We start from the raw sequence: 14,275 nt of genomic DNA, 5'->3' as shown, positions 1-14,275 counted from the left end.
TTTGTCATCTGAAAAAAGTGGAAAACTTGTTATTTCAGACCAAGGATAACTTCAGTCTTGTCTTCAGAAATCTATATGGAAATTGCATGTGATATCTATCAATTTTAGGCCATTACAATGTATCAGAGCCACTTACAAGAAACAGAAAATGCTCTTTTGCAGTTTAAAGTATAAGGACAGAAGCAAAGCAACTTTTACCTGATTTGGCACATGGATTATAATCTTAAATATTTACATCTCGTGGGTTAAGGGATGAGGGAATATAGAGGAATATCCTAACCCAGAGACCCAGTTAAGGGAATTGCAAATACTTTTTTTCTTCTGGGTATCAACAAAAACAAACGACCCCCTGGTAAGCAACTTATTCCAAAACACTTTAAACTTAAGTAGGTCTGGGCGAGAATATTTCCTTCCTAAGAAATTTATGAAGGACAGACAATAAGGCTGAAGTAAATTAGGGAACTTTTTTGCAAATAGAATAGTTCTCCCTCCCTCCCTTCCCCCCCCCCTCTCTCTCTCTCTCTCTCACACACACACACACACACACACACACACACCTTATGATGATTATTTAACAACTGTTCAGTTACCATACATGATGGCAGTTGAAGACTATATTCAGCTTGACTTATCTAAATATGTGTGAGTTCATAAACAAAAGCTTTTCTCTAAAGTGATCTCAGCTGAGATAGTTATTAGCAGTGGTAACATAATAACTGCTGAGGACAGAATGTGAGGCTTTAACTTCTTTGTCCTCCTTCAGTAAACCTGTTGAAGATAGAGGAGTGATTAAAGAGCAGTGACACACAGATCACAAAGATGTTTCTCCTTACTGAGATTTGCGCCACATCACAGTCATGTCCCGAGTAGTTGATTCGGACCATGTGAGGAAATTGGTGCACAATAGAAATACCCCGATAGAGCCTCTTTCCTAAGATGGTATGATAGCAGTTTCCCTGGCTTTGCGGTTAGGTGGAGTGGCCTCCCCAATAGGAAGTTGTAGAAGTGTTTCATTCTATTTGCCATTTTATTGCTTAGTAGGTTTTTAATGTACCATGTTATTTTATTATAATCATTTATGTGGAAGTTGCTGTTCTTTGTATATTGCAATATATCAATAAATAAAAATAGATATATAATGGGCTATAAATTGTTCCTCCCTAACCTAGAGATGCTGTCAGATTGTGTAATGCCACTTTTTTATTTTGTTCAATCGTGCCCCATTCTTGAAGAATGCCTGGGCAAGTGCCTGCAGTTTTCTTGGCAAGGTTTCCCCCAAGTGGCTCCCCATCGCCTGCTTGTTTGAAAGAACTTCCCTATAACAAACTGACTCTTGTCACATTCTGCCTTGCTAAAACTGAGCACTTTGGAACCTAGGATCTGGGATGGAAAAATGACATGAGATAAAAGTGCTAAATAGATGAATAAAATAGATTGAAGAAGGAGTCTTCTGCTACCCCTAGGATATGCAGTGACTAAGCAGGTTTGTTTCTTCAAATTAAATTTATACAAGTAATTTAAGTTGCAGGATTGTATGGTTCAGTACAGCTATACTGCAGGGATCAAGTTGACTGTTCTAGAGTAATATATTTTTTATGTTTTTAGGTTGTGACATTTGTTACATTTTTAAGATAAACCCCTAAGACTTAGGTTGTTTTAAAAGCATAATGCATACACATGAACAATTTGTAAATGACCTGGAGAAATATATCAAAGAATGTTTATTCTCTGCTACTCTCTGCTATTGTCACTTAGTTTCAAGGCTCTCTTATCCCTAAGTAATCTTAGAAGGGTAAAAGAATGGTACTTTGTAACCTTAAATGTTAGAATAAGATAAGAAAACAAATGTAAAAAATGGGTGAAAGAAAGCATGGAAATGCTATTTGTTCGAGGAAAATCTTCAGGAATTTAGATAATGGGAGAAGAGGTATTCCATATAAGATTGCATTTATATGTTATATGCCAGCTATATTCTGGATTTAGGAAAACACTATCTTATTCTTAGCCAAAGTTTAAATTGCATGTTAATTTTATGTTTCCAAGAGTACCTGACACCACTGCCTTTTTCATTCATCTGTGAACTTGATTTATCCCTTAATACAATACTATGAAGCAGGAATTATTATTATTTTAAATAAATATTCCATTTGAAGTGTTTAGATTTTGCAAGCCAAGCTCAAACAATGCTGATAAAACATCACAACTCTCTTCGCCCATGTTTCCTCTTGGTGGGGAAAGCAAAAGCAAGCACAGGGGAAATAAATAAAACAATTTTGTTTTGCTAGAACTTTAGTGGAGCACATACATTTTTGTTCCAGCTGTATTTTCAGATGATATCAGCAGTGGGGATGCTGTTTGTAAACCTACAACTCCCTTAATGATAGTGTTCCCTGTAGATAACTTTTTTCCTTATGTTTTTGTAAGGTATAAGTCAATCAACAGAAATACAAGCAAAGATTTTAGGGATATACAATCTTACAATACAATACAATAGCAGAGTTGGAAGGGAACTTGGAGGTCTTCTAGTCCAACCCACTGCCTAAGCAGGAAACCCAATACCATTTCAGACAGATGGCTATCCGACATCTTCTTAACAACTTCCAGTGTTGGGGCATTCACAACTTCTGGAGGTAAGCTATTCCACTGATTAATTGTTCTAACTGTCAGGAAATTTCTCCTCAGTTCTAAGTTGCTTCTCTCCTTGATTAGTTTCCACCCATTGCTTCTTGTTCTACCCTCAGGTGCCTTGGAGAATAGTTTGACTCCCTCTTCTTTGTGGCAACCCCTGAGATATTGGAACACTGCTATCATGTCTCCCCTAGTCCTTCTTTCTCTTAAGCTAAACATACTCAGTTCCTGCAACCGTTCTTCATATGTTTTAGTCTCCAGTCCCCTAATCATCTTTGTTGCTCTTCTCTGCACTCTTTCTAGAGTCTCCACATCTTTTCTACATCGTGGCGACCAGAACTGAATGCAGTATTCCAAGTGTGGCCTTACCAAGGCATTATAAAGTGGTATTAACACTTCACGTGATCTTGATTCTATCCCTCTGTTGATGCAGCCTAGAACTGTGTTGGCTTTTTTGGCAGCTGCTGCACACTGCTGGCTCATATTTAAATGGTTGTCCATTAGGACTCCAAGATCCCTCTCACAGTTACTACTATTGAGGAATGTACCACCTATACTGTACCTGTGGATTTCATTTTTGTTGCCTAAATGTAGAACCTTACTCTTTTCACCATTGAATTTCATTTTGTTAGATAGTGCTCAATGTTCAGGTTTGTCCATGTCATGGGCATTTTTAGGCCTTGACCTAGGGACCATACTCTAGAATATAACGGGTAGGTACTGATTTAAGTCTAATTTAATTTTAACTAGACAATTCGTGACTCATTGGATCATTGTTTCAGACATGTTTCCTTACTAAATAGATAAACAGAATGACTATGGGTGGGCAGAATGACAGTGGGAGCAAGAATAACTTCCAACTTCTTGCTGGCTTTCTCATTGACTTTCCTTGAAGAAAGGTCGCAGAGAACACTGGAAATGTCAATCATGTGGGTGCGGCAACACAGCAGCACTGAAGTGGCCACAACTTTGTCAAACATCAGTCCCATAGGAGTTTTGTATTTTGGGTGCATTCTGTTACTGAGCCCTTTTATAGCTTGTTGATATAAAAATAGTTGTCCTATAATGCACAATTTTGCCCAGTTGAAAATGGCAAACAACCAGACACAAGAATTATAGCAGTATGTAGATATAAGGTAGTATGATTATGCTCTGGTTCTATGTTTAATAATTTCCCTGTTTTGTAACAGAATACAACTTGGTAATACTTTTGATGCTCCCTGGTAGCTGTCCACACCCACAACTTTCAGTCTCAGATTCAACATCATTGCTCTACATGTTTACTCAGAAGAGTAAGCACTATTACATTTTATTTGTTTTCTATTCTCTCTTTTATTAAGGTGCTCAAGATGGTGCATGCACCATTATTTCTTGTCTTTCTCTTAACCTTATAAGGTATCTGGACATAGAATGACTGGCTCAAAATCGCCTATGAGTTTACATGGCTAACAATGGAATAGAAATGAGGTCTTCATTCTCAGTCCAGCAGTGGCTCTCCATACTGGCTCTCAGAACCATTTACCTTCTCACTGCTATTCATATACACTCCAATATTGTTGCCTTAAAACACTATGATGGCTTGTCTGTGTTCATGGAACATGACAATGATTTTTTTCTGGAGTAAACATGCATTCCAAATATTGAACCGTTCTTCTAAGTAGGCACACTAGGGATTTCATTGTTTTGATATGAGTCAATCAATCTAGGTGCTGAATTTTGGAATTGCTTGTTTCAGCTGGGAAAAAAAAACCTCATCCTGTGAAGGGCTAAATGCCTTTGATTCAGGGATTTGGGAAGTTGGTGCATTGATATCTGTGTTTGCAGAGCTGAAGGGAGGCTTGGGGGTTTTTTTGTATTTTTTTTTACACGTCTCTTGTATTTTTACAGCTTATGGGAAAGAAAATAATTATAGTATTAAAGTGCTGGCAAAATGCCTCATCAAGCAAAACTAATTTTTCATGTTTAGTGACAATCACATACTACTTTGCAGAGAATTACTTCCTTAGAATATCATTATGGGTTTCTCACTAAAAAAAGTTATAGTGGCTACAGAATTCTCAGAAAGACAGTAGCTTCTACTGCCCATTGTAGACCTCCCTCCCTCCCTCTCTTCTTTAAACCAATGGATGCCTTCTGCCAGAGCTTCATGTAGATGAAATGGGAGGTAGTAGTTGAAAATTACAGTCTATAGTCCTACACCTCTATATGAAAGTAAGTGATGCTGGATATGTTGCAATGTACCTCCAAGTAAGCATACATAGGATTGCATTATTAGTTCAGACATCCACAGTGTTTATCACCAATGAGCTTGCCAGAAAGATCATGAATGGGAGAGGAGTAACAGCAAAAGGGAAGGTTATAGTAAGAAAGATCTGAATAAGCTCAATTATCTGAATGCTATACAGGTCAACTGCTTTTTTATAGCAGAATTCTAATGAACTATATATAAACTCTGCATGTTGAAGTCTTATACTGGAAGCAGTACTTGAGCAAATTATTTGCATTGTAATATCTCCCTTCCACTAGGTAACTACAAGAGATTTCACACATTCATTTAAAGCCTGTTTGTAGGCTTCGGCAATCATAATTAAAGTATATTCTGAATTGGGATTCTTCAGTTAGACTCCTCTCAAATCCATTAGCCATAGTAATTAAAGACAGCATAGAAGCATGTTGAGATTGCTTTATGGCAGCCTTCCCTAACTTAGTGCTCTCCAGATGTGTTGTATTTCAAATCATGTAGTCACCCTGCTAGTATCTTCTTTGGCTGTTTTATTTGGACAGTTTCCTGGCACTTCCACAGTTAGGCAATAACATGAGTTACGCTGATTTGTGAGAGTAGCGATAAGTGCATCCTTTCTGTTTGGAAATGTGATACTGAGGCACACATGTAGTGCAATATTATATGCATTTATTCATCACTACCAAATAATGGCAAATCCTTAGATCAGAAATTTAACTTTTAAAGAATTATCAGGGAAATCTGATAATTCTTTGTACATCAAAGAATGAAAGCAATGTGCATAAACAATTGCATAAAATGAAAACAATGTGCATAGAAATGATGCTTAAACAATTTATGTTAATAGCTATATAACTTAGAAAATGCATGCAGAGACCTACTGTATATGTTGTAAAAATCGTAAATAATTTCATGTGGATTTTAGAAATAAAATCTGGAAAAACCACGGTGGCCTGAAATATTGCCTTATTAAGAAGATGGTAAAGGAGAAAACAGTTTTACTGTTTTGCTCATACCTTTCCTTGAAGAAGAAACATCAGTGATTTGACTTTAATTACGAGCAGCTGAATTTTGCAAAGTTCATTAAAATGAGGGGGAGGGGCAATTTAGAATTCATAGCTAATAAGTCATGATGGTTGGGAATTGTGAGTTGATGTTTACTGCATCCAGCGGGTAGACATCTAGGGAAGTCTGGGGCAGCCTAAGTTTTGATTTCATTGACCTTAAAACCTGTAATGATAATCAGTTGTAGAGTGTTAGGTTTTTAAAAGCATACTTAACTGAAGTGGTTTAGAAGTGTAAATAGGCAATTGCAGTTCACTATTGTAGTCAGATACAGTCTGTGGTTTCTTTCATGAACTTCAGCTTCAACTTAAAGTGGGTTTCTGTCTATAATTAATGACAGAATATACAGAATGAAGTTATTCATAATATAGTGGAAAATGAGCAAATTTTTCCTGTTTCATAACTCAACTCATCTGAACAAATTTGAAATACTTAAAGAAGAAAAAGGAACAACAGCTTCATTAACAGGAATTCTGGTTTATAATTTCCTTGGACTGGCCTAACTATAGCCAATGAATACAGATTTACAGCATTTAAAACAGATGGTCCCAACTGGACTTTAGCAAGTCCACAGTATAAAGGAATTCTGCAGTTATGATTACATAGAAATGTCCTTGCAGTTTTACTGCTTTAGAAGCAACTGCAGTCTCTTAACTCTGTTAAAAATACTCTGGAAACTATCCCCTTAATAACTGTGGCATCTGTGAATGCATAAACCCCAGTGACCTATTGCATTGCAAAGCTTCAACAGTGGGGATAATTATACTTAGCGAAGGGAAATCTTAGCTTTTGCTGTACCTCAAGGATTCAAACATTTTTAGGCCAAGGACATGACTTCAATTTTGATGAATCTGGCCTCTTGTATCAGAAGAATGGAGACAGGGTAAAGAAATGGTAGAAACAGAACAAAACCAGCACTTATTTGTTTAATCATGTCCCATCTTCTGCCACACTGCCAACACAAAGGTTGTGGGGTATGGAAGGACTATATTTTTCTATAGTTTTCTTTGATTTTTTTTATTGAATTGAGATATTTGTTTTGAAATTAAGCCTATTGTAAAGTTGATGGTATAGTATTCCTATATTTTCACCCCAGAAAGGCCAGAAACAATTAAAGTTTGTCCTTGACTTACAATCGTTCATTTAGTGACTGCTTGAAGATACAACAGCACTAACAAAAGTGACTTATGATCAATTTTTCCTCTTATGATTGTTGCAGCATCTCCATGGTCATGTGATTCAAATTCAGACACTTGGCAACTGACTCCTATTTATGACGGTTGCAGTGTGTTGGGATCCTTTTGCAAACTTCTAATAAGCAAAGCCAATGGGGAAGGCAGATTCACTTAACAACCATGTCACTAACTTAACAACTGCAGCGATTCACTTAACGACTGTGGCAAGGAAAGTCATAAAATGGGACCAAACTCACTTAACAAATGTCTCACTTAGCAACAAAAAATGGTCTCAATTGTGGTTGTAAGTCAAGGACTACTATATAACAAGTTTATGAAATGGACTTTTCTAGGTGACAAATACTGCAGTCTCTGTAAAAGAGCTTTCTACCAACTAGTATCTGTGTTACTTAATGAAAATAAGTGTTTATTCCAGAGTTCATACTCTTGTGTCTCTTTCTTTGCTATTAACATGATAGTAATTTAGTTGAACTATCAGGGGGAAAAAAAATCCTGTGGCTTGAGTAATCAGAAGACAAGCTAATGTTTGCTCAAGTGAGAGGCAGTTGGTCTCATATGGTTGACATGTGGGAGTTTGAAGTGGTCAATGTGGCAATTCATTTTATGAGGACCATTCATTCACATGGATTGCCTCACCATTCAGATCACAGTGGGGTGGAAATGATTCACCACATGTTCTTGTTTGCAAAGAGAAGTTTGTTGTGTAAATGACTGAAATGGATATCAGCAGGTCTACACACAAATCAGCTTCTGTGAATGCTATGACATGTGGAAAGACTTTTATTTTAATCTCTTAGTTCAGTGTTTCTCAACATTGGCAGCTTGAAGATATGTGGAGGCTAACTCCGACAATTCACCACCCAGGGGAAATCCACACATCTCCAAGCTGATGAAGATGAGCCCTATATGAATACAGTTATGGACTGAATAATATTAAGCTATATTTTCTGAGCGATGTATTCAATATTTGTTTGTTTGTTTGTTTGTTTATTTATGAGGGATAGCAAACTAACATGTACATGGCAGAAGTAGTCAGTTACAATAATTTCAGTTTCTTTGACAAGAAACTTTTCAGACCGTCAACACTAATTCATCAAAGATGAAGGGAGAGGCAGGAAGAAATACAATTCTCTGTTAATGCATCAGCCTTTCTCAAACTGTTGCCTTTCACATGTTTGGATTTCACCTATCATAATCTATAGCTTGGATGTCATGCCCATAATTGGTAGCCAATAAATTGGGGATATGTGAATTGTAATCTATCACTTACGGGATGGAGGATTTGGAAAAGGTTCTGTGTGTCAGTAATCAAGTCTCTTTTAGATATTTTAAAGCAATATCGGAATGGTCCCTTAATTGTAAATTTGCATGATATTGTATTCCCGTGATGTGTTTCCAGTCTATAATTAAGTCATAATTCTATTTGGGGGAGAAAAACACCCAGGGTTTTTTTGTCAATAGAATGTGTCATTTGCAGAATCATTTGAGGCCTGAACATCTTATACTATTATGATGAGGTGCTTTCTATGCTGAAAGGTCCCACAAAGGGTTAACCTGTTTCCCAGGGCTCCAACTTGCTGCCAACATAACAAATCCTTAGTTTCATTTTGTCCTCTAGCGGTTAATGCCATGCTAATTATACACAAAAGCAATCAATCTCTCCACTCCTCTCCTTCCTTTTCTGGATAGAGAAAAAGCAAAGCAAAGAAGGATATTAATGTTCTTACAGACAGATTCTTCAAAACGTGCTTTGTAAAATCCTACAGAAAATGTACAATACTTGGAGACATTTGGGCTGAAATTTCACTTATAACTTATATTTGTTTCAGTCAAGTATTTCTGGGAAAGAGTCAGACAGTTATAGAAGTTGAAATACATTGAATTCTTCTTCTTCAACCCCATCTCCATCTGCCAGTGAGAACTTGTTCTATGTGTTTAACACTAGTTTGTAAACTAGGTTTATTACAGTTGGGGGTGGCGATCAAAGGCTTACCTAGTAATTTGCTGCTTTTGACTTTTATGGTCAGGAAAGACTGAAATAGTTAACACTGAAAGCAAGAACAATTGGATGCATACTAGCTACATTTCCCCTTAGTAAACAGTCCAGAGTTAAAGACAAGGAGTAGTGCCTCAAGGGTCTTGGAAATTACATGAACTTTATTTTTTGTCAGAAAGAGGGGGGAAACACTCCTTTTCAGCAAGATACCCTTTGAAGAATTTCCATTTGCCTAGTACACGGAAACCCCCAGAGATTCCATATTGTTCAACAGTGGCCAAAGAGTTTTGGGACTATATGCTTTTGTCTTTCCCAGGCCCTGGGTCCCCTTGCAAGGCACTGTATTTGGACTTCAGTTGCAAGGTTAAGAGTCAGTGCTGGAAGATGTTCATACGCATATGAATTGCACAAGTTTTTACAATAAGGCTTCCCAGAACTCTAAGACAGGCTGAGAAAAAAAAAGTTATTATGAAAGGACAGTCTAGAGCTTCTTCTCTGGCATAAGCACTTTTGGGCCATTGCTGGAAACTGTGTAAAGTCCATACATCTGTAGGGAATCCAGGCTGATTTAGGAAAACAAGGCAATCTTAAACATATTTTAACATATACTATCAAGTAAGAGCAAGTTATACCATGAAAATATTTATTGGCTGTTCATAATTAAAATAGTCACATAATTATGTAGGACGTGTAAATGAAAGACATCATTAAAGTTCATAGGTGCATGATTTGAAAACCATTGACTCCAAAGGGTGAGATCACAGGTGAGCAAATCTGTCAGAAGAAAGCTAAGAGAAATATATTTATAGTAACTATCCTCCAGAAACAAATGTAGGAAGTAAAGAGGGGTCTGGTTAAATGCTGATGACTGTTACCTGACACCTTTACTTTACCCAAATATTTCTCTTGTATAGGAATTGGAGGTTCCAATACTCCTGCAAGATCATTGGGAGAAGTATAAACAATAAATTAAAAAGCAACTTAATCATAGAAGGATTTCAGAATAGATATCTAACTCAGGGCTCACAACATGTAGTATGAAAGGCTGTCTTACTGTAAGAAAGGACATGGTTTCTAAATAAGGCTAGGTAATGATTTCAGTTTACTAGTTTTGATTATTTGAGGGTATGCTGATGTAGGAAGTGGCATTTGGTCTTTCAACAGAGGAACTTATGACCTCTGCTAATGCAGTGCTTCCTTTCTGATGCACGTATCCTCTTTAGAAGAGCAGGGATTGACATCAGGACATGATGTCATGTGACTCTCTGGATCAGTGTCAAGGGTAGCTGGATGTTTTCCAGAGAAAATAATTGTTTTGATGATGAATTCTTACTTAGGAACTCATTAAGTGGATATTTGTGACCTGTTACAGCACAATTTACTTGTGTGCCTTTTATAGAAAGAAAAGAACTGCATCATCATGTGTTAATCAGATGTTTTACTGGGCTTGCTACATCACTTATGGTTTGAAAGCTACTTCTAAAAAATACTTAGCTAACATGCTAATCATGAATCCCTTCACTTCTCATTGACTAGCTGTATAACATATATATTTCAAAATATTGCTCAAAAGCCTTTTCAAAACGTTTACTAAAAAACAACAAAAATAAACATCACAATTGAACCGTTATATATGGAGGTTGTGGGAAGTTACTCCTACACTTAGTAAGAAATAAAGTAGATTAACTATGTGTAAACATGGGTCTTACATACAAATTGAGCAAGTAAGTTGAAAGTGGACCAAAATCTTCAACTTGCAGTCTGAACTACCACACTACCACCAACTATCCAACCAAATAACAGACCTCATTCCATTAGCTTGCAGCCCAAGAAACTAGGGAGGGTCTCTTCTAACCCTCTTTCCCCCCCCCCCATTGTTAGTGTGGGCTAAGTTACCTTTTTCTGATCATTCCCTTGGCTGGGCTATTTTGCCCTTCAAAGTCATTTCCATATACCATTACATGGTTCCATCAATTCAGGCTAAATCATGTTCAGAGTCAACTATGGATTCTGAATTTTAGAGCAGCAGCAACAACAGCAAGGAAAAATGGTCTTGAGATGAAATAGGTGCTCGTCAAACACAGCTTCAGGCTTCATCTGGGATGATGGATAATATAACAAAAATGAATTTGGCACTCGAAAAGCCAGAGATTTAGCTGTGATGCCATGATATAAACCTATGACCCACATCTTTGATGCATTTTTAGCCATAGTGTAACCAAAATCTATAGTTAGTTTTCCTGTCCATGAATAATTAAAAATAAATAGATAGCTGCCTATTTCTATTGCCATCTGAAACAAAATATGGAAGAAGAAGAAGAAGAAGAAGAAGAAGAAGAAGAAGAAGAAGAAGAAGAAGAAGAAGAAGAAGAAGCAGCTTCATAAAGAAAATGATTTTAATATAAGATTACCTAAATATAGCATCAAATCACAGATCACATTGAAAACCAAAAATGAAATAGCCATGATCTTCTATTCCTACATCAAAGAACGAAAACTTCCGAAGATGTCATCCACCAAAAATCATACAAAAAATGAGTACAGCCATTCATCTAGGACAGTGATGGCTATTCTTTTCAGCACTGAGTGCTATCCATAATGCAATGTGTGTGTGACCCTCCCGCGCACTCACCCATGTGCATGTGAGTGTGACTCCGCTCCCCATGTGTGACCCCTGCACACGCCCTAGCCCCTGCACATGCACATGCACCTCCCTCCATGCGCCCTGCGCATGCAAGTGCATCTAACTCCAATTTTTAATTTCAGTAGCTTTGGAAGAGGTGCTATGTGTAATGCTAAACACAATTTATTTCAGAAGAGAGCTTTGGCCTAAAAACACATTTAACAGGAAACATGCTCCTCATTTTGCAGATCAGATCAAATGATGCTGGATAATTCAATTATTTCAGTATAACATTTTGGATGACATTACAAAGTATGGAAATAAAATAATCAGAGTCATTTGATTGGAATTAGAGAAGCTCATGGTACTGCAGTTTGGTCTTGGTTACTGAACTATAGTACAATCCTTATGATATAAGGGCAGCATAGAAATAAAAATAATTATGATACAATAAATGTATAATATGCTTCTTTTTTTGTTCTGTAATTCTAGGTATATATAATCAAAGTAACATGGTCGGACACAACTTGCCAGACAATCTACCGGAGGTACAGCAAATTCTTTGACTTGCAGGTAATGAATAAATTTTGCTTTTACTTTGTTGAGGCAAGTATGTGTAGAATTGACATAGCCTGTCTCAGAGTTGTTAATAATGATTTGAATCTAATATTATCACAGCTCACTGCAGACTTTGCATTGTTACTGAAATTGCTTCCAGAATAATTGAAAATACTGTTTGAGACAAGTTGCTTTGATTCTCATGGAGAAAGGACTTGCATAACTACATGGTTCTATAGTCTTCCTTGTGGGAAACTGTGCATCCTCTTCCTTCATTGTGGAAAGAATATGTCCCATGAGACTCCAACACTTTCCCTCTTAAATTTAACTTCCTTTTGTTTGTAAATCTGCTGATAGTATGTATTGGTTATCTTCTGTCTCTCCCACCGACTTCCTTGAGGTCTTCCTTTTTTTGACCTGTATGTACTCATGTTCAGTGCAAAGCCATTTCTCAGTAAAAACATCCAAGGGATTCAATATAATCAGAATTCATCAGCTCTAGAGCAGCATTGAGTATATTTATTTAAATTTGAACTAATAACAAGTAGTTGATCGGGAGGGGAATGAGAGCAGATGGTCAGTGGGAACAGTAACCTGAGCTTCACAGTTGAAAGGGGCTTCTCCCAGAATATAATTCCATGTTTGTAGGATTGGATCATTTAAGGCAGTAACATTAGTTTTCTCAGTATTTTGGGTTTCTCTCACATGCTCTCATTTATAGGGTAATTGAACAGAAAATAATGGGGTCAACAGGGGATGAGAAAAAACTGGCTGGGGACACAGATGAAAATTCTGCTCCCTGGTTTCACCGAGTCAGCAGCTGAGTTAAAAACTTACTTTGCTTGTGTATTTCACTGGGTATTCTACAGACACACTTGAATGTATCCTCTTATTCTGTCTTCCTCATTTTGTGTTTCTTCTATCTATCTATCTCTCCACACTTATGACTATAACCATGTTGCTTGTATCTTTCAATTTATATTGCTTTTTATTTGTTTCCTAGTATGATTTGATAGCTTATTAGTAACCTTGACTATCACTAAGTGTTATATCTTTTTATTCTTGATGAATGTATTTTATTCTCTTATGTACACTGAGAGCATATACACAAAAAACAAATTCCTTGTTTGTCCAATCACACTTGGCCAATAAAGAATTCTGTTCTATTCTATTCTGTTCTATTCATGCATGCAGTTATACCTTAAAATGATTATTGGAAAAATGTTTTCTGTCAAGAGGCATTTTATCTAGGGATGCCAGGCCATGCACACCTTTGCAAAGTTTGCTTCCTCATGAAGGGGGAGAGGTAGAATGACTGATATGGAAAATCCCTCTGAGCAGATACAAGGTTGTCTTAATATCCATCATGAATATCCAGAAGTTAAATAAAAAAGCTGATTACTATTAATGAAATCAGTAGCAATACGTCTCAATCGAGTCACTGTAGCTATTTATTTCTGTGGAAACAGGAAATAACTAAGATGTGACTCATGTGAAAAAAATCAATGGAACACTGGTAATACATACATTAGTTGGTTAGATTACAGATTTGAGGAAACTTTGATCACTATCAGATAAACATGGCAAAGACATGTTGTCTGCTCGGAATTTAGACCAATGTAGTTTGCAATTGTTTCTGTAGTTGTATGGAAACATCAAAGGCATATCAGTAGAATATTGGTTGCATTCATCATATTGAGCTTGAAAAAAGGAATTAATATGAACTCAGTCCCACAATATGTAATAACAAAAGTATTAAAATTTAAAACAAAATTGGGGCATCTTCTTTCGCAGTCCCTTTAGGAAAGTTCATTTGGAAACAGCTGTCCAAAGAGCTAAACAACTCTAATAATTCTTTTTTTACTCTTACATAGAGACATTTTGCATTTCTCACAAATGTATATCATTTTTTTTAGTTTTATGACCCCAACTCATGAATTCTTATTAAGATTTCTATAAAACCCGGG

The 14,275-nt window shown here is 36.6% G+C and overlaps 1 protein-coding gene across 3 annotated transcripts in view; it reads left to right on the top strand.

Moving 5' to 3' along the window:
* Positions 1-14,275, top strand: part of SH3PXD2A (SH3 and PX domains 2A) — a 252,239-nt gene that overhangs the window by 17,214 nt on the left and 220,750 nt on the right. For all 3 annotated transcript variants that reach the window (XM_081953519.1, XM_081953517.1, XM_081953518.1), the window contains exon 2: positions 12,243-12,323. In XM_081953519.1, the coding sequence (XP_081809645.1) occupies positions 12,243-12,323 (81 nt within the window). The remainder of the gene's footprint in view (positions 1-12,242; positions 12,324-14,275) is intronic.

Source organism: Natrix helvetica (assembly GCF_964273705.1).
Source record: "Natrix helvetica genome assembly, chromosome: 5".
NCBI lineage: Eukaryota > Metazoa > Chordata > Lepidosauria > Squamata > Natricidae > Natrix > Natrix helvetica.
The sequence above is the reverse complement of the archived record's forward strand: the minus strand, read 5'-3'. Positions and strand labels throughout refer to the sequence as shown.